A 26,665-nucleotide genomic window follows, 5' to 3' on the forward strand; every position below is an offset into this window, starting at 1 on the left:
TCCCTCTGAATTTGTAGATAAGAAATTTGCCAAAAATGCACAAGTTTTTAACAGCATTGTCCAAGAGGATAGAATCATTATTACTTTGTCAATTAAATTATTAAAGGAGCTAGAAATAAGTAATGAGATTTCATTCCAGAATGAGACTGAATGGGCACGTGAGCTTCCCTGATTGGTCCTGGTGTTTTTACCCTTTATACCCTTTTTATCACTTTACACCCTTAAAATAATTAATATATATAGATGGTGACAACTAATATTAATGTATGTTTTAATTTTTTTTGTGAAAAGAAAAAGCCTTTGAGACTATTTAAAAAATGTTAGACCATCTAATCAAGTATATTTTTTTTTTTTAATGTTTTTTTTTATTATTATTATTATTATTATTATTATTATTTACAGTTGTAACAACTAGCGGCTGCATTTCAACCGGTTGCCATGGTGACCTATTAAATAGGTCCCCCCCCCTTTTTTTTAAGTTTCACGCAGCAGAGGGAGACAAAGACCAGCATCAGTTTCGCTTTCGTTTCCGTTTAAATGCATCAAAACATCGGCCAAACCCAAGAAGTGGTGAAAGCCGCTGTCGTTGACGGAGTCTACTAAAATGTATGTCGTTTCTAGACACATATTTAACTTTATCTGCAAACACGAGGGCTGTTCGGACTATGGTAAAGTCGAGAGGAATTTACGGCAGAGTTTCACGGTGGCGGATCAGGTTTTGTCTCAGGTGCTCGATGATCATCAGAGGTTTGTTATTGTTCAGGATAAAGACTCGAATCCCAGAAGCTCCATGCCAGATGCTGACAGCCTAATTTTAGCCAAAACCTCACTGCGACTGAGTAAACATGACAAATGCTCCGGGTGTGAAGATCTACACCTGTGCAGATACTTTGTATGTGGAAATTGCAGATTTGGGTAAGTAAAATTTGAGTTCCATCTTAGGTCACTTGTTACAGTATATAATATGGAAGATTGTCGTTTGTATGGAAGCCTTTTTCGACATGTATTCCTTAAAACGTTCTCAGGGCTGCCAACTTTTGAGTTCAGGGTTATATATATATATATATATATATATATATATATATATATATATATATATATATATATATATGTATATGTATATGTAATATGTATGTGTATGTGTATTTATATATATATATATATATATATATATATGTCATAGGGAGAGTGAGGTAAGATGAGCAAGTGGATAAGTTGACCCACACTTTGTATCTTGCCAACTGTACACTTTTACTGTCATGTGACCATATATTTTGGAACCACCCATTATTTCTGCCAGACTGTGAAAAGAAAAAACACGGGGAGGAGTGGAAGGCACCCATTTACTTTAAAAACTGTTTTTATTATTATTATTATTATTATTTATTTTTTTATTTTTTATATTTTAGCATAACAGATGTAATGGCTGTTACATCAAAGTAAATCTATCCAGGTCTAAGAAATATTTATGATGCATATAGGTGATTTAACAACATATAATAGCTAAAAATTGATAAACAAGCTAGTGCTTTTCCAAAATTGCAGCTATTGGGCAAAGTGAGCCAAATGCTGTGGGGTAAATTGAGCCAGCATTTTAACCTCTGAAGTATAAACTAGTATTTTTAACGTGATTTTACACAACTGATTTAGTTTATCATATATAAAAATATTATTTGTAGTTTATTTAATAGAGACAGTGTGCAAGTGCACCAAATTCTTCTCTGATAAGAACCAGAAGATGGTTTTAGCCACATTATAATCAGATATATCTTTCCACCTGTAAGTCCCTCATGGCCGGTTCAACATCGCAGAAAATATACCATGCCAAGAATCTTTTGACTAAAATGTTTATTAGTTTCAATGACATTTATTCCTTCATTCTAAATCTTTTTTTTTTTTTTATTTTTTAAATTCTTTGTTTAGTCTGTTTTTGGGAAGATTACAGCTTTGGTGTTCAACATATTGTTTCATAAATGCAAACAACTAAAGACTGAATTTAAGCTTAATTTATGTTGTTTAAGTTAGTTTTAAGAAATGAAATATGAAAAGGAAATTTGATTATTAAATTAGTTTTTAAAAGAGGCAAATTATCTTAAAATTTCACGAGTTTGAATTAGATTCAATGAGATGGTCAGTTTACACTCAGATGGTGCATCTTACCCACCAACTTTTTTAATTTTTTTTTTCATAAGAAGCCATATTTTTAGAACCCTTTGCTCAAACACAAATGCGCACAGGAGCCTTTAACCAAATTGGTTTTGCCAGTATCCTATTATTATAGGTTTAACTGAGGATGCTTTTGATTGCGTGAGAAAATGGATGCGTGGCGTGAGAGTGTGAGAAAAGTGCGTGAGTCTCACGCTGAATGCGTGAGAGTTGGCAGCCCTGGTTCTAGCTTTGTGTTGTGTTAGTACTAGGCCCAGTTTATTTACTAGTGAGTGATTAAGTAGCTTTAATTTAACTGGTGTAATATCACCACTGTTCCAAATGATACCTAACTACCATTGTTAGTTATGACATAGCAAATTTTGTCACTGAATTCTAATAGTAAATCTAGGATGTATTACAGTTGTTCTTGGTAACTGTTTCAGTTTCACCACTAGTAGGCCTAACTATTCACAAAGTCATTCATTTTAGTAGTAATTTAAAGAGTTACTAGTAAGTAGGGATTTGATTAGTTATTACATATGAGTAAAAAGGCAATAGCCGCTAGTATGATAAGAAAAGTTACCAGTATCAACACTTGTCTCATAAAAAGGTACTAATATTTAGTTTAAGAACTAGTAAAGTCAGAATAGGTGCCAGCAATAATTGTAATACAGTGTACAAACTAAATGTATTTGGTTAATTATGAATAATATTTACACATTAAAATAATGAACACATTTTTGCTTAGTTGGACACAATTACAGCTTGTTTGGAAATGATACAAATATATAAAAACACTACATGTGATGTTTATAGGGATATTTCTGTGTAATTTCACCTTATATAAATGTATTTAATTTTCATTATTTGTCATTCTTAGGACAAAATGCAAAAATTCCCATGACTTGACATCAGCACATAATTCGGACCTCCTGAAGAAACATGATCTTCATGGCCTGGCGAGTAGAGAGTTGTTTCAACTTCTGCTTCAAAACGACCCCTCATTACTTCCAGAGGTCAATATCTGTTAAACACCTTTGCTAGTTAACTCATAATTCATGCAAATATCTCTTGGAAAGTTATGTCAGACTCTACACGGCATTTGAAGTTGACTTTAAAAGATCTAGATTGTATAAACATTAACTTTTCACTAACCTGGGCATTTCTCACTGCATAAGAAGGGAATTCATTGCAGAAGCTGCTCAGGCTTTTATGTGTTTTACATTTCTGCATCCTGTGTCAATTATTTGAATTTTTTAAAGAAATAGTTCTCCCAAAAATTAAAATTTGATGAAAATGTACTCGCCCTCAGACCTTCCAGGATGTAGATGAATTTGTTGTTTCTTCAGAACAGATTTGGAGAAATTTATCTCTTGCTCACCAATGTATCCTCTGCAGTGAATGGGTGCCGTCAGAATAGTTCACCCAAAAATGCTTTGCTGAAAATTTGCTCACTCTCAGGCCATCCAAGAAATAGATGATAGAACTTGTTTATTCATCGAAACAGATTTGGAGAAATTTAGCATTACATCACTTGCATATCAGTGTATCCTCTGCAGTGAATGGGTGCCGTCTGAATGAGAGTCCAAACAGCAAGTTTTGATTACATGTGGATTATTGTGGTGTTTTTTTATCAGCTGTTCGGACTCTCATTCTGACGGCACCCATTCACTGTTTCGATGAAGAAACAAGTTCTATCATCTATTTCTTGGATGGCCTGAGAGTGAGCAAATTTTCAGCAAAGCATTTTTGGGTTTTTTAGATTAGAGATAGATTCAACTTTAATTGTCACTGCACATGTAAGTACAAGGCAACGAAATGCAGTTTAGCATCTAACCAGAAGTGCAATAAGCAGTAAGTACAGAATATACAGGATCTACAATATGTACAATAACTATACAGATAAGTATGATGGACAAAATTTACAGATTTTAAATACTATCAGCATGATATACAGATAGGTGTACTATGAACATATTATACAGATGAAATATGTGAAGTGTATGTACACTATAGGCAGAACTATGAACATATGAACAATTTAACTATTGCAATGGAAAGTAAAGTGCATAGAAATATGGTTAACTATTATGGGTTAACTATTCTTTTAACATGATAATCTTCTAATAATGTGTTATGTATTTTATTCATTATACATTGTGTGACTCTTGATTTTTTGTGATGTGTTTACTGTCTAGGTGTGCTCCCACTACAATAAGGGAAATGGCGAATATGGCAGTTGTAAATATAAGACATCGTGTACCAACCTGCACCTCTGCCTGCACTTCCTGCAGGACGACTGTAAGTTTGGAGCAGCTTGCAAAAGGACCCACAGCTTCGATGCACATGCTCAGAAAATCCTGAATGCTCGAGGGCTCAGTCAAGAAAACATGCGAAAACTGCTCAGGCTTTACAAAAACAAGTTACTGATTGCTTCTTCAGCTTTCAAGAAGAGTGAGACAGGTGAATGAAAGAAAAAGAGACACTGATTGTGTTTTCGTAATTTAGCACATTACAATAACTGCTGTGCTTGTCTTGTTTTTCTCTTCCATGTCTCTTTTCATTCTGTTTTCTATCTGGACAGTAGTTCTACCTGAAGTGAAAGGACGCACCAGACACAAATCCAGTAGCTCCGTCAGTGAAGCGGATCACAATGAAATCTGTCTCTTTTTCATACGCACTGGATGTAGTTTCAAAGGTGATGTCATTGATTTCCTTAACTTTGTGATTCATAATTGAAAATACATTTATGTTGTATTCTTAAAAAATCATTAACAAACTATTTTGTGTGCATAATTAGTTTTATAGTCTATAAATAAAGCAGGTTATTTTGTGCATAAAATACGGGAAATATATCAGTGCTTTGAAATACGGTGCAGCAGCACAGCAGGTGTCCTGAGTTTTTAAGGTCTTTTCCTGATTCTGTTCCCCTTTCTCTACTAGAGTCCTAAAATAACCGGTGCCATTTTCAAGCACTTTGTTCATGTAGTCCGCCAGCCAGCATGATAAAAGTTAACTAAAACTAAAACCATAATAAAACATTTTTGCGACTTGAAATAAATGTTATAAGAAATAAAAGTGGTTGAGAAACTCTTTGAGTTAAGCAAGAAATATTTGCTAAAGTGTTTTTTTTTAACATCCCATTATTTGTTTTCCTCTAGACAAGTGTGCCCGTTTTCACCACCATCTACCCTATAAATGGCAGATATTACAGAAGGATGGGATTACATGGAGTGACTTGCCGAATGAAGAGGAGATTGAGAAGGCGTACTGCAGTCCAGCTAATGTTTTGTGGTATAAATAGATCTTATATGTGTATTTACTGCTATTTTAATGGGTTTTCAAATAACATTCGTATTGCAAATCTATTGTTCCATCACATCCCAAAGTTACAGATGCCACTCTCAACTGTGATTAATCTATTCTGTGATAGCATGTGTCCAATAAGAGGAAGGTTACTGAGACGAAATTAGTTCATGTAAATTAAAATGCTTTTACTATAAAAACTTATTTGTATTTTTATATGCAAAACTTAACTTTATTATTGTGGAAAAAACATTTAGTGCTCAATTAAATATTTGCATTTGCATGTGTATCTGAAGTGGCCAGTAAATTTATTGCGGTTTGTCTTGCCTTTTTTTTTTAAACACTTTTTTTCCCATCTGTTATGTTCTCCATATTCCAGTATTACTGAGAGCAGCACAGGGCATCAGGTTGTGGACTTTATGTCAATGACTTGTGGAGTGTCAGATGTGCGTCGGCTGTCCACAGCGTCTTCTGTTACTAAACCCCCTCACTTCATTCTGACCACTGAATGGATCTGGTACTGGAGGAATGACAAGGGAGGTTGGACACAGTATGGCAAAGGGGTCAGTGGCACATTGCATCATAATAGCTCTAAAATAATACGATTCTAAAACCTTTTGAAAAATCGTCTGTGATGTTACATTTAACATGATGTAAAATAGCAATTATTTGTGTCAATATATGATACAAAAAAATAGTATAATAAAAATCAGTTAGATTTAAACTAGATTTCACAGCAGTTTTTGTTTGAATCTTACAGGAAGATCCTAAATTTGTGGTGTCAGTCACTTCAGAAGATCTTGAGAAACATTACCTGGGTGACAGTGAAAAGGAAGTTTCATTTACTTCACAGAACCATCAATACATCCTCAAATTTAAAGGTACTTAACAGTGTTGTTTGCTACTGATAACGATTTTTTTTTTCTTTATTAAAAAATAAAGTATAGTAGATGGAAAACTTAAATGGACACTAGAAATGTTGCTTTTGGAAAATTATTAAAACTAAAATAAAAATAAATTGAAGCTAAATATATATATATATATATATATATATATATATATATATATATATAATATATATATATATATATATATATATATATATGTATGTATGTATATAAAAAAAAAACATACAATTATTATGATAATTTATTTTCAGAGATGTGCCAGAAAAATCTCAAGCACAAAACTGAAAGAGACGTTAGAAGGAGACCACGTTTTGTTTCTGCTCAAGATGTCAAGAGCAAAATCAAGGGGTATGATATACTGTAGCATTTGTCCATTACATGCACACATATTACACATGATTGATCTGTTGTTCAGTGCATCTTTATATTATTGTGTTTTAAATAGAAGTGAGTCTCCAGACAGCTCAGTATCTTCTTCTGTGGAAGTTCCACCTTACTGGGACAAAGGAGCTCTTGATAACTTCTCCTACAAGGTACACAGTCCAATCACACTGAATACAAGGAGGTCAAATGGTTATTAAACACTTTGGAAATCAATTCTGCACTGTACTTAGGGTTATAGGTGAAGATGAATACTTGGAAGTTATAAAGTTTTTTACATTTGTTGAAAAGCATCAGGTACCAACAGTTATGTTACATAACAATACAAAATTTCTGAAACGAAACCAGTTTGTTTCCTCAGATTGTTCCTCTGCAAAGCACTTCAAAGGAATACCAACGGGTGGGTGCAATGTTTAGTAGAACACTGTCCAAAAGCGTCATTCACAGCATTGAAAGAGTGCAGAATCTTTCTCTCTGGAAGGTCTTCCAGTGGTACGTTTCACATTTCACTACCAGAAAAACAACAACTTTACTGGAAGAAAGTTTATTTGCACAAAGCCATTACATACAGTACTTCATCTATACTGTATGTGTATCAGCCATATCTTTTTAATCATCAAACAAATGATGCTAGAGCTTTTCTCAGAATTAACTTGACTTCTTAATTCTAAATCTTAGTGGGCATATGAAGTCAGTTCCCTTCGAGATCACACAGATGTGACGTGTGATGAGAAAGTAAACAAATACTCAGTCTGATCAATATACAGTAGCTATTTTGTGTCATATAATATGGATGATTCATATGAATGTATTAATATTAAATAAGATTATATATTATATTTAATTATATTACATGATATAAAAATCTATTTATTATATATACATAATAAAATAATTAATTGTTTAATATTAATATTTATACGTCTGGCCTAATTGCCCAAATACATTTAGTGTAATTTAAAATGTAATAAATATTTACATTTTTATCAGATAATAATTATTAGTAGTAATTTGAAAATGGTATGCTCTATTTATTGATCTGATTTATCCATTATACCATGTTTTTTTCCAGCAAAAGGAACAGATGAATAAGAGAAATGGAGGGAGTGCAGTTGACCAGCGTTATCTTTTCCACGGTACAGATGAGTCTCTCATAGCAGCGATTTGTGAGCAAAACTTTGACTGGAGGATCTGTGGAAGTCACGGGACACTTTATGGGAAAGGTATTTACATATTTGTACTATAGTATTTACATATACATATAACAGTTCTTTACCTTGACATGTAGCCTACAATGAAAGAGTTATTATTGAACGCTTTCTCAAATATTGGGCATTTTTGAATCTTGTTTTTTTTTTTATGTTTACAGGCAGCTATTTTGCCAGAGATTCTTCATACTCTGACAGATATGCAAAATCCAGAAACGGCAAGACCAAGAAGATGTTTGTTGCACTGGTGCTGGTTGGAAACTTCACAAGGGGTAACAATACTTTACTCCGTCCTCCACAGAAACCACAAAGCCAAGGCTTTTATGACAGCTGTGTTGATAATGAGACTAACCCGGCCATTTTTGTTGTGTTTGAGAAATTCCAGATCTATCCTGAGTACATCATTGAATACTCTTAATTTGTATAGTATCGAAATACTTGAATATATTTCGAAGGTCTCCTTGTCTATCTCGAAATACTTATCAATCTTGTCCTGTTACACAGACGATTTATGTTAACATCACTGAATATAACCAAAATCTACAACTCTTGGGAATCTTCTTTCAAGTAAAAGATTGTAGGGAATTGCGTTATAAGTAACAGTGTTTTATCATAATTCATTTTACTAATAAATCCTCTATGGCAGACCGTATTAAATGCAATGTGCAGTGAAAATGAAAAACTGGTAAATGCAAAATAACAGGATTTTATGCAGATAATTATATTTTCTTGTTGGCTATGGCACTGAAAAAAAAAACATAAAAGAAAGGTTTATGTAACTCCAAATGATTTGTATAGATAAAGGTTCCCACTAACTGTCAATCAAAATATAATTAAGTTTTATTGCACTAGATTTTAAAGCACATGAAAATGATTTAGTTGACAATTGTATAAAAACTAACCATTACTCATGGCCATTATATTTAGATTTTTATGTAATTCATATTTCATTTACTTTAATGTTGAATGAGGTGGATGGAATTAAATTACTGATACTGTTATTATTACTGTCATGGTTGTTATAAAAAAAAATGTGTAGACAGGTGTGGTTGGATTGAGTAAGTGACAATTTTGTTAATAAATAAAATAAACAATTTTTGTTTTTATATATTTTTTAAAACTTTTTTAAATTGAATCAGCTAATAAAAAAATCAACAACAACAAAAAAATGCTTATATATTTTTTTAATTGAATCCTGTGATAAGAAAATCTACGACGGTATGTTAGTGATATTTTTTTGTTTGTTTTGATAGGAATTGAAATATAGTGTGTGTGTCGTATGGACCGCTTCTATGGTGCATTAAGACACCCACCTTTTGTGTTTGGGCTAAGTACATAATAACAAAAGTTCATTTCTGGGTGAACTATCCCTTTAAATATATCAGTCTCTCAGTTGGTATTTGTCTTTGAACTTTTGCTTACTGTTTCCACCCATCACATTCCTGGACCTTGATATGCAAAGTACAGCATAGCTATAAACAATACAGTTTGACACAACTAGGAATGATTTGCATTTAATACTAAAAACAAAATCACAGATTAAGACACAGACAAGAGGAAGTAGGTCATGTACAAGAAGAGAATGAGCAGGTGTGTCACTGACTACACAGATCCTCTAGTCACTGTGACCTCTAGTGGTTAAACTGAGAAGTGAAGTCTTAGAAAACGGATCTACAGTACAGTAAATTGGTTTTGTTTATCAAGACAAAGAGTTGTTGTTCTGTTAATCAAACCTCTAAAATCTCCTGAAATCGTAACATTTATACGTTCCTTTGACGTGTCAAATGCTTGATATCAAATTAAATGTGTAACTGAAGATAAATACACCTATTCTGACTGATAAACCATTTATTGTGTAATACTTTTGATTTCAAATCATTTGAAAATGTCAGAGTTTGTAGAGTTCATACCCTGATTAAACAATCACATTGAATTTGCATCATACTCTGTACACTCAAACCTTAAAAATCACATCACTCTGGGTCTTCATTGCAGCTTAATGTAATATAAATGATTTAAAATCAGCATAATCTTCAGAAGCTCAAATATGTCACTGGCAGTAAAGGCAAGACATGTCCAATCCCAGAACCTGCTATCAAATCATTGCATCTAAATCAAACAGATTTTCTTCCATGTAGTTGGTTGCATGTACATTTGAGGGACTTGTGCGTACAGTATGTGCTGTTAGTCATCTCTGGGTGGTTTCTTACAGTAATGATCACTCTATGTTGCTGATCTGAGGTGAGAAATATAAATACAAACAGTGTTCACTAGAATAATATCCATGGTATGTACTAGAACAGTTGTTGTGTTCAGTGTGTGATGCTTTTCTCGTATGTACATCTGTGCCTTAGTTGTAAATTAATAGTGTTGAATTCAGTTTCATTTAAATGAGTAGCACAGATACATTTGATTTAGTTGTCAGGTGATTCCAGAATAATAATTTAGATTTTAGACAATCGATGCATTCTAAATAATATGATTAGAATGGATTAGATCAGACTGCCCAAGCAACAACTAACAGCTAAAACGTCATCAGGACTCATCCTCAAAATTCTCCCTCTCAGTGATTTTGACCAGAATACCATTCTTGGGTCCAAGGGTGGTGTGCGACTTCAACTCCAGAGGAACCTGTGTGACATAAAATATAGACTGTCCATTTGTTTTGTATCTCGGGAAACCTCCACATTTGTGGAAAACAGAATCGTCATGCATACTAAAGCTTCAGTTTCTCAGTGTAACAATAACAAACCTCAGTGTCCTCGCAGGCCATCATGTTAAACCTCCTAAATATGTGAAGCAGAGCCATTTTAATCTCCAGCTGGGCCAATCTCATGCCCACGCAGCTGCGTGGCCCCGCTCCAAACGGCAGATACACAAATGGGTGCCGGCTGGCCTTGGCTTCTGGAGTGAACCTGAGACAAATACAGAGTTCATTGTGAGCACATCACATGGGAGGCATGCAAACAATATGCAGAAAGATCTGTGTACAGCTTGTTAAAAAAATATAACTATATAACATCCACAGAGTTGATAATTACAAGATATACACTACTGTTCAAATGTTTAATGTCAGATTAAGACGATTTTGATAACATGATGTTTAACAAGTCTCATTTATTTGATCAAAAATGAACCCAAAACTAATATTGTGAAATAGTATAAATGAACTTTTCTATTTGAAGATATTTTCGAATGTAATTGTTCCTAATGGCTGAATTTTCAGCAGCCTTTACTTCAGTCATTTCTTATTATTATCAATGTTGAAAACCATTGGGCTGCCTTATATTTTGATTGATATATACTGATTTTATTCAGGATTCTTTTATAAACAGAAAGTTCATTTATTTGAAATGCATCCTTGCTGAAAAAAGTATTCCCAAAAAATGACTTGAAGACAGTTCACCTCTCCGGGATGAATTTCTCAGGTTCGGTCCAGTACTCTGGGTCATAGTGAAGGAAACCTGAAGCGATTTCCAGAGATGATCCTTTAGGCAGAAGCTGGCCGTTCACCACAGTGTCTTGATCAACATCTCGTGCAAATCTGTGACAAAATAAACAAAACCCACATGATTTTCAAGATTCACTCTGTGGAAAAAAAAGTGTGATACCCAAAACCATTTTGGTTTATTTCTAATAGATGTCTTTTCAAGTAATTAAAGTCTAAAAACAGCCTTAAGAGCCTTAATAGTGTTATTAAAATTCTTGCATCCTTGTGGTTCTGTGTGATGTGATTGAATCAGTTATATATTTTATAAATATATATTCTATTATATATATATATATAGTGTTATTATAGATATATATATATCCTTATATAAGATAATGATGCTGTCATACCTGAACGCAGGTGGGTAGAGTTTGAGAGACTCGCATATAACCATGTCTAAATACTTCAGCTCTTGGACATTAGTGTAATCTGCAGACTCCTGAAACAGAGAATTAAACATTTTGAGCACGACAACAACAATCCTGGACTAAAATATCTTTACAGTTACCATGTATGGCCAACAGGTGGAAGCACAGCAACAATAATTTCAAGTTTACAGCACAATCCATTCTTCTCAAATAAAATGGCTTTTAAATCAATGATGGCCAATAGGTGGTTTTTTTGTGATCAATATTTTTTATTGTCTTTTGAAAATGTGATGCTTTTTCTCGTATTACATCTGGCCTTATTTGTAAATTAATAGTGTTGAATTCGTTTCTTAATGATATCACAGATACATTTTGATTTAGGTGTCAGGTGATTCCAGAATAATAATTTAGATTTTAGACAATCGATGCATTCTAATAATATGAATAGAAATGGATTATATCAGACTGCCCAAGCAACAACTAACAGCTAAACCTTTCATCAGGACTCATCCTCAAAAGTCTCCCCCTCTCGGTGAATTTTTGACCAAATACCATTCTTGGGTCCAAGGGTGGTGTGCGACTTCAACTCCAGAGGAACCGTGTGACATAAAATATAGACTGTCCATTTGTTTTGTTATCTCGGGAAACCTCACATTTGTGGAAAAACAGAATCGTCATGCATACTAAAGCTTCAGTTTCTCAGTGTAACAATAACAAACCCTCAGTGTCCTCGCAGGCCATCATGTTAAACCCTACCTAAATATGTGAAGACAGAAGCCATTTTAATCTCCAGCTGGGCCAAATCTCATGCCCCACGCAGCTGCGTGCCCCGCTCCAAACGGCAGATACACAATGGGTGCCGGCTGGCCTTGGGCTATCTGGAGTTGCGTGAAACTGAGACAAATACAGGAGTTCCATGTGAGCACATCACATGGGAGGCATGCAAACAATATGCAGAAGAAAGATCTGTGTACAGCTTGTTAAAAAAATATAACTATATATAACATCCACAGAGTTGATAATTACAAGATATACACTACTGTTCAAATGTTTAATGTCAGATTAAGACGATTTTGATAACATGATGTTTAACAAGTCTCATTTATTTGATCAAAAATAAAGCCCCAAAACTAATATTGTGGAAATAGTAAAATGAACTTTTCTATTTGAAGATATTTTTCGAATGTAATGGTTCCTAAGGGCTGAATTTTCAGCAGCCTTTACTTCAGTCATTTCTTACACATTATTATCAATGTTGAAAAACCATTGGGCTGCCTTATATTTTGATTGATATATACTGATTTTATTCAGGATTCTTTTATAAACAGAAAGTTCATTTATTTGAAATGCATCCTTCTGAAAAAAAGTATTCCCAAAAAATGACTTGAAGACAGTTCACCTCTCCGGGATGAATTTCTCAGGTTCGGTCCAGTACTCTGGGTCATAGTGAAGGAAAACCTGAAGCGATTTCCAGAGATGATCCTTTAGGCAGAAGCTGGCCGTTCACCACAGTGTCTTGATCAACATCTCGTGCAAAATCTGTGACAAAATAAACAAACACCCACATGATTTTCAAGATTCACTCTGTGGAAAAAAAAGTGTGATGCCCAAAACCATTTTGGTTTATTTCTAATAGATGTCTTTTCAAGTAATTAAAGTCTAAAAACAGCCTTAAGAGCCTTAATAGTGTTATTAAAATTCTTGCATCCTTGTGGTTCTGTGTGATGTGATTGAATCGGTTTTATATATATATATATATGCATCCATATATACTTATATATATATATCTATATATTTTTATATATATATATATAAGTAATAGCTGTCATACCTGAACGCAGGTGGGTAGAGTCTGAGAGACTCGCATATAACCATGTCTAAATACTTCAGCTCTTGGACATTAGTGTAATCTGCAGACTCCTGAAACAGAGAATTAAACATTTTTGCACGACAACAACAATCCTGGACTAAAATATCTTTACAGTTACCATGTATGGCCAATAGGTGGAAGCACAGCAACAATAATTTCAAGTTTACAGCACAATCCATTCTTCTCAAATAAAATGGCTTTTAAATCAATGAATGAAAAAGTCATCAATATTTTTGTGATCAATATTTTTTATTGTCTTTTGAAAATGAGCAGAATGCAAATCAATTTGACTATTTATATAGATGCATAGAGTATCCTGAAATTATGTGGATATATATACACATACATATATACACAGAAGAAGCCTTTGTTTGAACTGAAATGGAAGCAGACGCAGCCCAGCAGGCAGTGCTAGGCAGTCTATCACTGCATGGCTCTGTGAAAATAGGGGTCAGGTGGTGAGCACGCACCCGTACAGTTCTGCCCACATCCTCTGCCTCTGAGGCCCCCAGACATGCAATGTGGGCATTATAAATGTCTAGCTGCTCTCAAGTCACTCTGTTCCACCGGTAAAAGCATCCATTGCACAAATGAGAGGATGCAGCGGGGTGAGAAAAGGGGCAGATTCTGGCAAGCTGGCTACATCCTCCACAGGCACCCGCCCCCCTATTGGCAGGCTACACTGTCAGCTCTCATTGGGCATCATTGTGGTTCGAGTGATATGGCAGTGATGAAACACATCTCGCTGCAGCAGACGAGCTGGTTTGGATGGTGTGGTGGTATGTGATGTTATTTGACAACAGACTCACTATGGACTGAGAGGTTTTCTTAGATTTATGACTGTAAAGACTTGTAAGGGTTGTTTCCCAAAGAAGGTGTTTTTGTGTTCTATTTCGACAAGTCTTTGCCCCGTTCCGTCATGTCTCGCGCATTCAAGAAGTTCAGCTTTTAAAAAGCTGTCACAAGAACCTGCGCTCCTTTCCATTTCGCTGCACTCACCCACAATTTTTTTTAAAATAATAAATGTGTCTTAAGGTGCAGCAGTTATGATAAATATAAAAGAAACAACAATAATGATGTTTGCCTTCACAAGCACTTCTGACAATTGACTATGGAGAATATTTGTAAGAATACCAGTACTGCATATCTAACATATCTTACTCCATCTCTGCCCAAAACTACAATGCGATCAATATTTACCTTTCTATGCCATTTGTTTCAGTATGAAAGAGGCTTTTTTGATTCTCTTGGCACAGTTCTGTTATTTCAATCATTTCTTTGAGAGAATGTGAACTATTCACCGTATTGCTGCAGACCCTCTGTTTATTTTGACTTGCAGCCTCAAGTATGACTAAATTTAACTCCGCTGATGCACACTGATGCCTCTAAAATCACAAAGCAAGGTCAGACGGCCCTGTAGACAGGCTAGTCAATTTTTCACGTCTCGGTTGAATCTCTTTTTTCATTCCTTTTTATGCTTTCATCAAACAAACAAACAAACAAAAGCCCAGTGCAGAGACTGATGTCAGTGATAGATTGTGCACAGTGATGCTATAATGCATGTGCAACAACTGATCAGAGACTGCAGGCAATTTTGTTCTGAAGTGGTCAAAGAAGAGCTCAGATGAACCCAGTACAAATGAAAGTATATGTCAGACAGGGTAAAATCAGCTTGCTTTCATCTTGTGAGGATATGGTGGGGATATTTCTTGTTTAATAAGTGTGCTAAACCTTGTTTGTGGACCGACACTTAGCTAAGCTACAGTATAATGAGATCACTGGTGAAGAAACAAGGTTATTCTGGGACTAAAAAGTATAATGAGATCACTGGTGAAGAAACAAGGTTATTCTGGGACTAAAATATGGCAAAAGCAATGTCTACAGGCACCCTGTGCCTCAAACATGTTTGCCTTGGATTATTGGCCCAAACGAGGGGAAAGTTAGAGCTAATGGTTTAGAGAGTCGGACTCCCAATCGAATGTTTCGGGCTTCAGATGTGGGTGGGGGAGTACCCGTACAGCGCTTCTCTCCACCTTCAATACCAACTTCACAACCAGCACACGCAATGGAACTGCTCCCCGGCGCCAGCAGCATAAATTGTGCTGCATATTTGCGTTGTGTTCACATATGGCAACAACTCTGTGGTGGTGTGCACGGATTTCGGATGGGTTTGCAGAGCCGAATTCTATGCAAGTAAACCTAATGTCACGTTCTCACTTAAGTTCCGCTATAAAAAAAATTGTATTCATCATAAGTATAAAAGTAACTTAAAATATATAAAAAAAAAATTGCTTAAAATCCAAAGGACCGTACCATTAGAATTAATAAAACAAGAAACGCAGGTCTCTGCGGAAATGCTTTGACCTAAAAATACTCATACGTTTCCTTCAAATTCATTTCAAGAGAGACAAAAAAGCCTTGCCGTGTTCAAAGGAGCACCCTGCTAAAACAACTCATTTCCCCTTCATATTTCTGTGCCCCTTGGTATTAATATCAGCCTCTTTTCAGCACCAAATGAGATTCATTTCTCCTGCTGTGCGTTGTGTGTGTGAAGTGTTCGCAGGCCTTGGAGCACAAGCAGCCTGCCTCTTCACGTCTGCCCGTCTCTCTTATTTATGCTTTTGCCTTCATTCACGTCATAGAGGAGACAGGCAATCAATCAGTTCTGAATTTTAGTCATTTAACCTGTTTTCGGATGGCTGCCTATGATATGTGTGTATGCATATGTGATGGGAGTTTTTTGGCATAACTGGATGAGCATATAGCTGACATTACATCAGCGGCCATCAACTGGTTTTGCTTCAGGATGCAGATTTTACATTTGACGTCTAATGGCATTGGCAACCCAGCATGAAAATGTGCAGCACAACTGTTTTTAACATTGATAACATTAAATGTTTCTTATGCATCAAATCAGCATATTAGAATGCTTTCTGAAGGATCATGTGACACTGAAGACTGAAGAAACGGCTGCTGAAATTGTAGCTCCATTTTAGGCCCTTTGTAAATGAAGCCCTCCAGTTCTATGGGAAAATGCAGGTTGAATGGTGCGTACAATATGAGAACGGCTAATGTGGCTCCTTATCTCACCCATCCCTTAAGGTTTCCACAGAAAGAGCTATTTATTGTTATTGATAGTGACGGAGGCTTGCATGTTCAGACAGGAGATGCTCAAGAGCGCCGTTACTGCATGAAACACAATGAGTCTCATCTTGCATTGTCTTCTGATAGTGTGGAACAGGTGCAGATAGGCATGTTTCTAAAACCACAGATATTTGTGCATCATATTAGTGAATCTCAACAGTACATACAAAACCAAAAAAGAACAGTAGCCATTTTGTGAGGGGTTAAAATATACTGAATCATAATCTTCATTCAGTAATGGCTATTAATTTCCTGGCTTCCTGAAAGACATTAATTAAATTTCAACAGTAAATAATATATACATTTATATATATATAAAAATTTATAAAATTTTTTTAGTTTTTGTTTTTTTTAGTTTTTTGAAGTTTTGAAGCGCATTAATTAAAACCTCCGGTTTCTTTCAAGCCCGGAAATCAGGCCCGGTGGTGAGTTTTTCCTGGCCAAATGGTTAATTAGGGGAGCTAATTGCAGGGAGTGTCACAGACATTGATTGTGCTCTTATCAACTGGAGACAGCCTATGTCAGAAGACTGTGGGCTGGCTGTATGAATGATACAGTCCTGGCCAATGCCTGAACTGCAGAATGGCCACAACAATGGGCAAAACTAATTAAAAATGTCTAATTAAAATCACCTGAGCAGAAAATCCATACTTTGTCATGGTCTGAATAGTTGACAGAGGAGAATTTGTCGTAGCTCAGGTCAAGTAAGGAGTCTGCTGTGATGGCATGAAAACAATTTTGCAATTTGCTGCTGCATTGATTGATTTATTTATTGATGATGAAGATTCACAATAGACTTTATATTTTGGGAACTGAATGGATCATGAGAAGTGGGTGCTGAGCCAGACCTGAATGTGAGTTGTACTGTATGTGGAGGACTGCTCTGCTGAAACACCACCGGCACTACATTTTTAGGAGGCTATTTAACCAGAATGTGGAGACTGAAGGTTTGTTTATAGTTTGTTTATTCTTTGAGTTTATCCTAAGGTTTTGCTATTGTTTGATTTTTCTTTGCTGTTAGTAATGGTATTGTAATTTCAATTGTGAGGTTCACAACAAATAACCCTACTGTATACATGCAGTTTCATGCCCACCCAAAAAAAGCTATGTGTCAGCATTATTAAATATAAATTAATTTAAAAACACTTTAGTTTTTTTTCTGTACTTCTGAATGTGTCCTGGTGTCTAATTTTATTCAAAGCAAAAAATAATGATTGTCATTCATTTTTACCATGATTTACAGAAGACAAATTTTAAATCTTTACCAATCTTTGCCACAATCTTTAAAACCACTAAGTTTTACCCATTTGTGAACAAGTTTTGAATCATTTAAAATACTTGTTTTTATCTTTAAAACCACTAAGTTTTACCCATTTGTGAACAAGTTTTGAATCATTTAAAATACAATAAAAATATTAACTTTTCATTTTTACGTAGACACTAGTTGGCATTTATATGCTCTCTATAATAACGCTGAATGATGATGATAATCATCAATATAGCTTTCTGACTTTTTCACTATAAATTTATATTTGAAACTATGTATGGTAGACACTATGTTATGCATATTTATATGGTAACTTTCTATATATAAATACTTTAATGTTTGTATATAAAGACACTAAAATAATGATGTTCTAAATCTAGTTTTTGAAAATGTTTTATAAAGATTGTGTGCAAAGCTTATGTGCATTTGACAATGTTTAATAAAAAAAGAGTACAAAGCTTATGTGCGTGTATCTATCTATCTATCTATCTATATTAGATATATCTAATATACGTATGTGTAATATAGACATACACATAGCATATATATATATATCCTGTAGATATATGTATATATATATGTTATAATATATGTGTGTGTCTATATATATATGTTTAGATATATATATAGGTTTATATATATATATATAGGTAGTGTATGATATATACATGTATATGTATATATATATATGTGTTTTAATATATATATATATATATAGATATAATATGTATATTGTTATATATGTTGTTATATTAATATGTAATAGGTGTGTGTAATATATATATCTGTATTGGGTTTATAATATATTTATATATATATATTATAATATATATATGTGTATGTGTTTATATATCTATATATATTATATATATAGACTATAGATTTATGGTGTCTATATTTTATATATATTAGATATATATATATATATATATATATGTGTGTTTAATATATATTATATATATATATATATTATATATACATATAATTTATTCTATATATATTATATAGATCTATTATATATATATATATATTTTTATATATTATTAATATATGTGTGTATATATATATATATATATATATCTTATATGTTTTTGATATATATGTTATGTATATATCTATATTATTATATATATATCTCTAATATATATATCTCTACTTCATATATATCTGATCGAAAGCTCTATATAATATAATGTGGTGTCTATATATTATATATATATATATCTACTATATGTGGTCTATTATATATAATGTGTAATATCTATATATATGTGTGTATATATATATATATATATAATGCTGCCACATAGATTATAACTCCAATGCAGTTGGGAGAAAGAAAAAAAAAACTACATTAGAGCTTCTGCAACACAATGGTGGGAAAAACAAACAATGTTAAAGACACAGCAGATGGACTTAAATCTAAACCAAATCCCAAATGAAACACATTTTTGCAATAACACTGACATTGTGGTCTGTGACTCTTGCTTCGGATTGGTTCACTTTAAAAAATGAGGTTTCCGTGTACACTTGCTTTAATGATGCATTCGTTCAAATGGTTTGAACTGTTCCAGCCCAATGTTTAGAGAAGCGTCGGAAGAATTCAGACTGAAATTATCCAATCTATAGAAGGGAATGCTGGGTAGTGGTGCATCAAGGCTGCCTCCCAGCCCCCGGCCCCACTACGCTTCCCTTTACCTCTGCCCATTCAGCTAGGCCATGAACCCGCTGTGCATCTCATCCATGTGCCTGATGCTCATTATGTTTTTCACATGGCCTTGCCGTGTGTCTGTGATAGAGCTATCACATTTAACTCCCCCACCACCACCACCACAGACCTGGACACCTTTTATTCAATTTGATTTAATGTGCAGGAAAATACAGCCATAATGGACAATAAAATGACAGGTCATGAGGCTCCCTGCCGCAAAAGCAATTATGAGGGTTTTTGCCATCATGATTCTGCCAATGAGTGCAGCTGAAATGCTGATTATGCTGGATGCAAATCCACATGCCTTTGGTCACCTTTGCCTCTGCCAGACAGGAATACCTACCTTCACTTATTATACAAGCATTGTAGTCTATTAAATTATTTATATATTATATATATATTAAATATTAGAGTGTACAGATTGTAGCTACAACAAACCGCTTTTTTTTTTTTTTTTAAATTTAGTTTGCATATGTGAATTTTATATTTTGTATTTTATCATTGAGAATGATGTTGTGGACAAGTCACGATGGTTAACCAGGTGTCCAACAACTGCCTAGTCGATTAGTAAGGTTGACCATCTTAATTATACAAAACTTCCTTAAGGCTGATTACTGAAATAGTGAATTAGTGAAAATGTTTTAGCATATCCCTACATGCGATACAGATATATGCACGCTGTTTGAATTAAGCCTAACGATGGCAGGTAAATAATATTTTCATTGCCACAGTGTGTGCTTCATTTGCATATCCCCCCCGGAGTCCCAGCGAAGGTGGTTCTCAAACAATGGCAAGCATCTGATAGCTGTTGACATTCGACACGCGCGTCAGGTTGAGGTGCAGCTGACTGCTGGAGGATTTGTTATGGTTGCTTAAATCAGGCACATTACAAGTCTCCTTCCTTCCTGTCCCAAGGGACCTTACATATTCTCTGGCCCTTCTACAGTGGCAGCAGTGGTTTGATGACTCCATCTGCTCCATTCCATTACACATCCGGCAGTGATCGAAACGGCCGGCACAAAGACCAAATAACAAACATGGGAGTCATATCGCGCCTTTACCAGTATCAACATCACAACGACACAATAGGGACATCTGTTCAGAGGAAACTTAGCGAAAGTGCCTCTTCATTCTGCACTGGTTGATATGAAAACCCTGTTAGGTAACATTGCAAGGGTGCTGATGAAGTGGACCGTGACTGTTTGTGCATGAATGCACATGCCTTATGTGTGTTTGTGTGTGTGTGTCTGCTTGAGAAGTCAACTGGGACATGTAGAGCACTTGAAAAAGTACAGATGACCTGCTGCCTGTAGGTGGGACTGAAATATCTCGATATGAGGACTCAGTTTGACATGCAGCCCCACGTAGCTCATTCCTTTTCCGCTTATACTGCCCTGCGGAGAGAAGGGAGCGGAAAGAAGAACGAGAGGGGGAACGTAAAACAAAGAGAAATCTTGATGATCTCACTTTTCTCTTCCTTTTCTGCATCCAGAGGGGATGTTTCTGTCTTTCTCTCTGCTGTCTTTAACCTGAAGCACAATAGGAGGGTTAGGCATCACCTTAAGCAGTGGATAGAGTGGCTCCGTGCGTACACGCAAACACACATGTACACACTTGTGCAAATTATTTTCTGGTCTAATATATTTTTTTTGTTGGGTAGGTGTTTATTTTATATAATTTTAATTTTATGTCTGTTGTATGTGAAATTTTATTTCTGTTTAAGTTTGATGTTATTACTGTAAAGATATTCATTTACTTGTAGCATTTAAAACAACTGAGTTTAGCTTGTAGCGTTTTGTTTTATGCAACTGTTCAGAAGTTTGAGGTTGGTGGGTTTTTTTTCTTTTTTTTTCTTATGCTCACCAAGACTGCATTAAAAATACAGTAAAACAGTAATATTGTGAAATATTATTATAATTTAAATACCTTTCCTGTTAATAATATTTAAAATGTAATTATTTCTGTCATGCAGAGTTGATTTTTTTTGTAACAAATGTCTTTTTTTTTTCAACAATTTAATGCATACTTCTTGAATAAAAGTATTAATTGATAAAAAAATAAAAATCTTACTGACCTTACATCTTAAACTTTTTAATTGTAGTGTATTTATTTTATTGACAAAATTGGCCATTTATCAGTTATCAGCCATAACATCATTTTGTAGTACAAGTATGTGTAGTGGATAATAATGCAACATCACGTTCACACAATTTTTACTGGAAAACAGCTAATTATTCTAAATAGAAAAAAGAGTCAAGTGTTCAATTTGACACTTGAGATGACACTATCAAATTCATACACTAGATGGCACAGTACAGTGTCAGCATCTTGCTAAGCTAACAGTGGAAATCTAATAAACAAAATACACTTCATATAGAAGGACTGGCTATAATTTGTCTACATACTTTTTAATGATATTATTTTCTCAAGCTCTGTCATATTGGATAAGTTTTTTTTTTAAAAACTGAACTTTGCATTCTGGCATCATATAAATGATGATATCTCTTAGGCAAAAAAAAAAAAAAAAAACACCAGAACAAGTGCACCTACAGCATGAATCCTTAAAATGGCATCTAGGTAGGCAGCACAATAGGTTTTGTAACGCCAAACACCTTGAAACCTATTTTAGCCTCTCTCTCCATCTATTGTTCTCTTCATGGATCTGCTCACGTGACGCATTAAAATGAAAGATAAAAGACAGCGCAAACACACTAAACCGCGCTAGAAACACAAGCAAGCTATTTGTATTTTCTCATTCAAGTACACAGTGTATACATAATTTCCTAAGTTCCAAATCCGAGAGGCGAGGCTGTTGCATTAGCAATGAGAGAGCCATAAGCCACATCAATGGGAACTGACAGATACAGCGCTGTGGTTCCGGAAGGATCAAAGGCTGTGTTATTGAATTTAGCGGGGGAGAATCAAGCTCTTTATTCAGGTTGGAGTGCTATCAGGGAGGGGAGAGGAGCCCATCACTGCTCTGAATGAGAGAAAGAGCCGCCTGGAGGCCGAGCCTCAGAGGAACTTCACCAATGAATTATTCACAGATAGGAAAAGCTAGCTACTGGCTGTTTCCTACTTTTGGCATCTTTCTTTGCTATTTTCACCGTGTCTCTGTGCAGCATTCTTTGTGATAACCTCTTTTACTCATCATTTCCATCTTTGTCACATACTGTTGCTGAATTGTGTATTATGACTGTGAACCACCAACACTGTACACGCTCTCTGGATTTTCATTCTCTCGCTTCCTTCTAACAACACACTCTGCTGATCAAATCATTAAAAGAATAGTTCACCCAAAAATTGATTGTCATTTCACTTATCCTCATCATGTCCCATAACTGAATGAGTTTTAAAAAAGGTCACAAAAGCACCATAAAAGTGCTTTTAAAAGTCCAGATGACTCTAGAGATGATAGATTAAGATCTAAATTGCCTAAATTGGCTATTGTACTGTATGACTTCAGAAGACTTGGAATGCACACATCAGTTGTATAGACCATATTTTTAGTGCTTTTGAGTACTTTTTCAGTACACATTTTGCCATGGAAAAAAATTAAGTCATATGGGTTTGGAATGGCATGAGGGTAAGTAACATGACGATATGACAATTTTCATCTTTGTCTTCTATGTGTACATTTTTCTGCATCTTTTATTTCCACTAATCAATAACTTTTATATCAGCAGTTTTACATTATTTTAATAAATGCAGCTAATCTGTATTATAACCATGATATTTCATAATATTAATAACAATTGGGAGATGCCATAAACAGTAATGTTTCAGTGTAAATATACAGTAGTGTTAAAGTATTGGTCCATAATTAGTGAGCAATTTTCACCAAAATATTAAACAGCACAGCTGTTTTTAACATTGGTAATAATAACTGTTTCTTGAGCAGCAAATCAGCATATGAGAATGATTTCTTAAAGATCATGAGATACTAAAGACTGGAGTAATGTAAAATTTTACAATAGAAGCATTATTCTAAATGTATTTTTATATATATATTATATCTGTTAATATTTTACATTTCGAAATTGTTCATATTATGGTTTACTGATACTGATTTAATAATATACTGAATTTTGATCCAATAAATGCAGTCTTAGCGATAATTCTTTGAAAAATATTGGAAAAAAAAAACTTTTTAAAAATCTAACTTTTGAACGGTAGTGTTTACTATTAATGATTTAATTTTTTTTGGTTAGTTTTTTGTATGTTCCTTTTTATTTGGGTAAAATATGACCCAAACATGTTTTATCTCTTGCTTTCATCCTCTCTGTACTTTCTCTCCCCCTCCCTCCTGAAAAAGGAGAGAGAGAAAACTCTCTCTCTCTTCTGTCTCTCTCTCCTCCCTCTCTCTCTCCTTCATCTCTCTCTCTCTCTCTCTCTCTCTCTCTCTGGTCGTCTTAGCTGGAAACATGTAATTTTGCTCAGTTTCTGGCCTCTTTGCCCCCGTCTCCCACCTCTGGATGACTCATTAGGTAGTGCTCTGCTTCAGCTCCCTGTTATTTATGCAGATATAAAAGGCAAATTAATGATGGGCACCCAGGGAGGCACCACACAGCCTGGGAAGGGAAAATGAAAGTCTAGAACTGCAAACACAATGTGTGCAGCCGGAGACATGTTCGCCAAGTCAGTCGAGCGAACCATTCAAATGTTTGCCACTTAAACTGTCCCAGTGGTAAAAATCAAACAGGCAAATCGATGACGGTACTTCCAGAATTCACCCTTGACATATAGTGTAAGGTCACGGGTGTGTAAGTGAGAACTGGTAATTTATCACAGTCACATTAATGTATTGTTAAAGGGATAGTTCACAAAAAAGAAGTTTCTGCTGTTATTTACTCAACCTCAGGTTGCAAACCTGTATCACTTTAAGTAGAACAAAAATATTTTTTTTACTAAATGTCTAAGCTGCTCCTTTCCAGTGAACAGATGCTGTAATGATTCAAAAAGAATGAAAAACAGCATAAACAAACATTAAATAGTCAATACGACTTGTGCACTATATTCTAGGTATTCACAAGCCATTCAACAGATCTGACGATAGATTCACTTTTCAAATCGCATTTGCACTTCAGTACAGTCAAACATGTCCACGATAACTGTTTGAGATATCAAATCTGGTGTGACTGGTCTTGATGCATATTTAAATCTGAACACACACAAATGATACTTGATAGCTATACTCTTAAAAATAAAAGTTCCAAAAGGGGGTTTTCACAGCAGTGTCATAGAAGAACTACATGGCTTTCCCATTTCTTAGTGTGAAGAACATTTGAATAATCTGAAGATTTTTTTTTTTCCACTTGAAATAAGTTTTTGTGAAGTGGAATGTTCTATGGATGTGGAAGGTTCTTCATGGATCCATTGATGGCAATAAATTTATTTTTAGAATGTTAGAAGTAAGAATATGATTTAAGGTCAGTAAAGGATCATTTTTAGCTGAACTATCCCTTTAAGCACCTTTTGCATCTTAAATGAGCTTTAAATTACTTTTATATTTTTTAAATATGATTTTCCACTAAAAACTGTTTGCGTCAGGTAAACACCTTCGGCATTGGACTGAAGTGGTTACACTTTAGTGCATTTTAGCACAAAACACTTTGAGCGCCCTCATGCAGGGCGTGTGTGGAGAGTGACATTTGAGAAGCTTTTGAGAGCGGCACGCACACGGTGAGGGGCGTTTAGGGAATAAAACCACTCTGAAGGAGGAGCTGAAGACACTTTCTCTCTAGACTGAGCACGAGAGCGCTGAGAGACATTATAGCAGTGGGCTAGATGAGACTGACCTTCAGTATACACCGGGCCAGATGTCTTTGTGGATGGATCCCCAGCTGCTCGATATAAAGTGTATTAAGTTATTGCCAGCTATACAGTCGACTTAAGTCACAAGGCGTCATGAGACAAGGCCAAGGCTGAGCTTGAGTTTTATTGTGCTGCTTGTAATGCTCACTGCTTTTATAACTTCTGTCATAAGCTCTTTTATTTGAAAACGTCACAGCGAGTGGATTTATAAACAGCTTTCCATCCCAGGAATCCTGTCAGCTAACCTCAAAATGTAAAGTACGATGAGTTAGCGTGATGTGCTCTTTGCCAGATGCGTTGCATAAGAAAACCATCAAATGATGCATTATCGTGAGAAATCCCTCAGACCACATTTTTTAGACTAACAGGTCTGTTAAAATAAAGACACCCTCATATTTTTTTCTATTTTCCAAGGATACATTTGACTTTAACATAATATGCTGGCACGCATGTCTCTACGCAATCTACAGAACTTAAGATAAACGATCCCCTTAAAAGCTCTGCAGAACATTCATCCACTCTGAAAAAGACCCCGACTTCCAGGGAGTGCTTAAATTGAAAGAGAAGCAGAGGGGGGAGACCGATGAAGAATGAGCAAATGAGATGAAAGAGTAGACAGAAGGACGCAGAGCTGAACTAATGCCGCGTTTGATCCCTTTCTGCGACGGGGCGGCTGCCAGGCCCTGGCTGCAGGTATCAGGATTCAAGAGATGCATGTTCACAGAGACGCTGTTTAAATGTACGCCATCAGAGAAAAAAGCAAAGACGTGAGAGCTCTGAAAATACATCATGAAATAAGAAACACTGTGGCTGACGGATATGACCGATGCCAAAATCAAACAAGATTTTTTAAGTTTTCTGTTTTCTGAAGTGCTGGTTGTCGACACATTGAATTAGCATTAAATTACTGACAAAAAATTTTAATAAAATTAAAAAAAGTAAAATTAAATGTTCCTTTTTAAATATTGACTACATTTTAAAAGATTTCTGTCAAAAGCTTAGACTAAAACAAAAAATCTGTAAAAATTAACACCGGCTAGCATGTTGTGG

General features: G+C 34.9%; 2 protein-coding genes across 3 annotated transcripts in view; one reads left to right on the forward strand and one right to left on the reverse strand.

The window, feature by feature from the left end:
• The first annotated feature begins 500 nt into the window (after window positions 1–500).
• Window positions 501–9,057, forward strand: LOC109109644 (protein mono-ADP-ribosyltransferase PARP12-like). 2 transcript variants are annotated; one of them, XM_042775499.1, is made up of 12 exons: window positions 501–915; window positions 3,029–3,164; window positions 4,347–4,611; window positions 4,736–4,846; window positions 5,310–5,442; window positions 5,834–6,017; window positions 6,215–6,335; window positions 6,614–6,710; window positions 6,808–6,895; window positions 7,105–7,235; window positions 7,815–7,966; window positions 8,113–9,057. In XM_042775499.1, exons 1-12 carry the CDS (start codon window positions 605–607, stop codon window positions 8,367–8,369), a joined length of 1,986 nt encoding a protein of 661 aa, XP_042631433.1. In that variant the 5' UTR covers window positions 501–604; the 3' UTR covers window positions 8,370–9,057. The 2 variants fall into 2 exon arrangements, with proteins under 2 accessions (XP_042631433.1, XP_042631432.1); XM_042775498.1 differs by having other exon boundaries at window positions 502–915; window positions 4,733–4,846.
• Window positions 9,058–9,449: 392 nt separating this feature from the next.
• The window catches only part of tbxas1 (thromboxane A synthase 1 (platelet)), a 58,111-nt gene continuing 40,895 nt past the window's right edge, over window positions 9,450–26,665 (reverse strand). Inside the window, exons 11-14 of the mRNA XM_042775500.1 lie at window positions 13,641–13,729; window positions 11,358–11,495; window positions 10,704–10,866; window positions 9,450–10,582 (exon numbers count right to left, since the gene is read on the reverse strand). Of these exons, the coding sequence (XP_042631434.1) occupies window positions 10,487–10,582; window positions 10,704–10,866; window positions 11,358–11,495; window positions 13,641–13,729 (486 nt within the window). The 3' untranslated portion in view covers window positions 9,450–10,486. The remainder of the gene's footprint in view (window positions 10,583–10,703; window positions 10,867–11,357; window positions 11,496–13,640; window positions 13,730–26,665) is intronic.

This window comes from Cyprinus carpio, chromosome A18 (genome assembly GCF_018340385.1).
Source record: "Cyprinus carpio isolate SPL01 chromosome A18, ASM1834038v1, whole genome shotgun sequence".
NCBI classification, from domain to species: domain Eukaryota; kingdom Metazoa; phylum Chordata; class Actinopteri; order Cypriniformes; family Cyprinidae; genus Cyprinus; species Cyprinus carpio.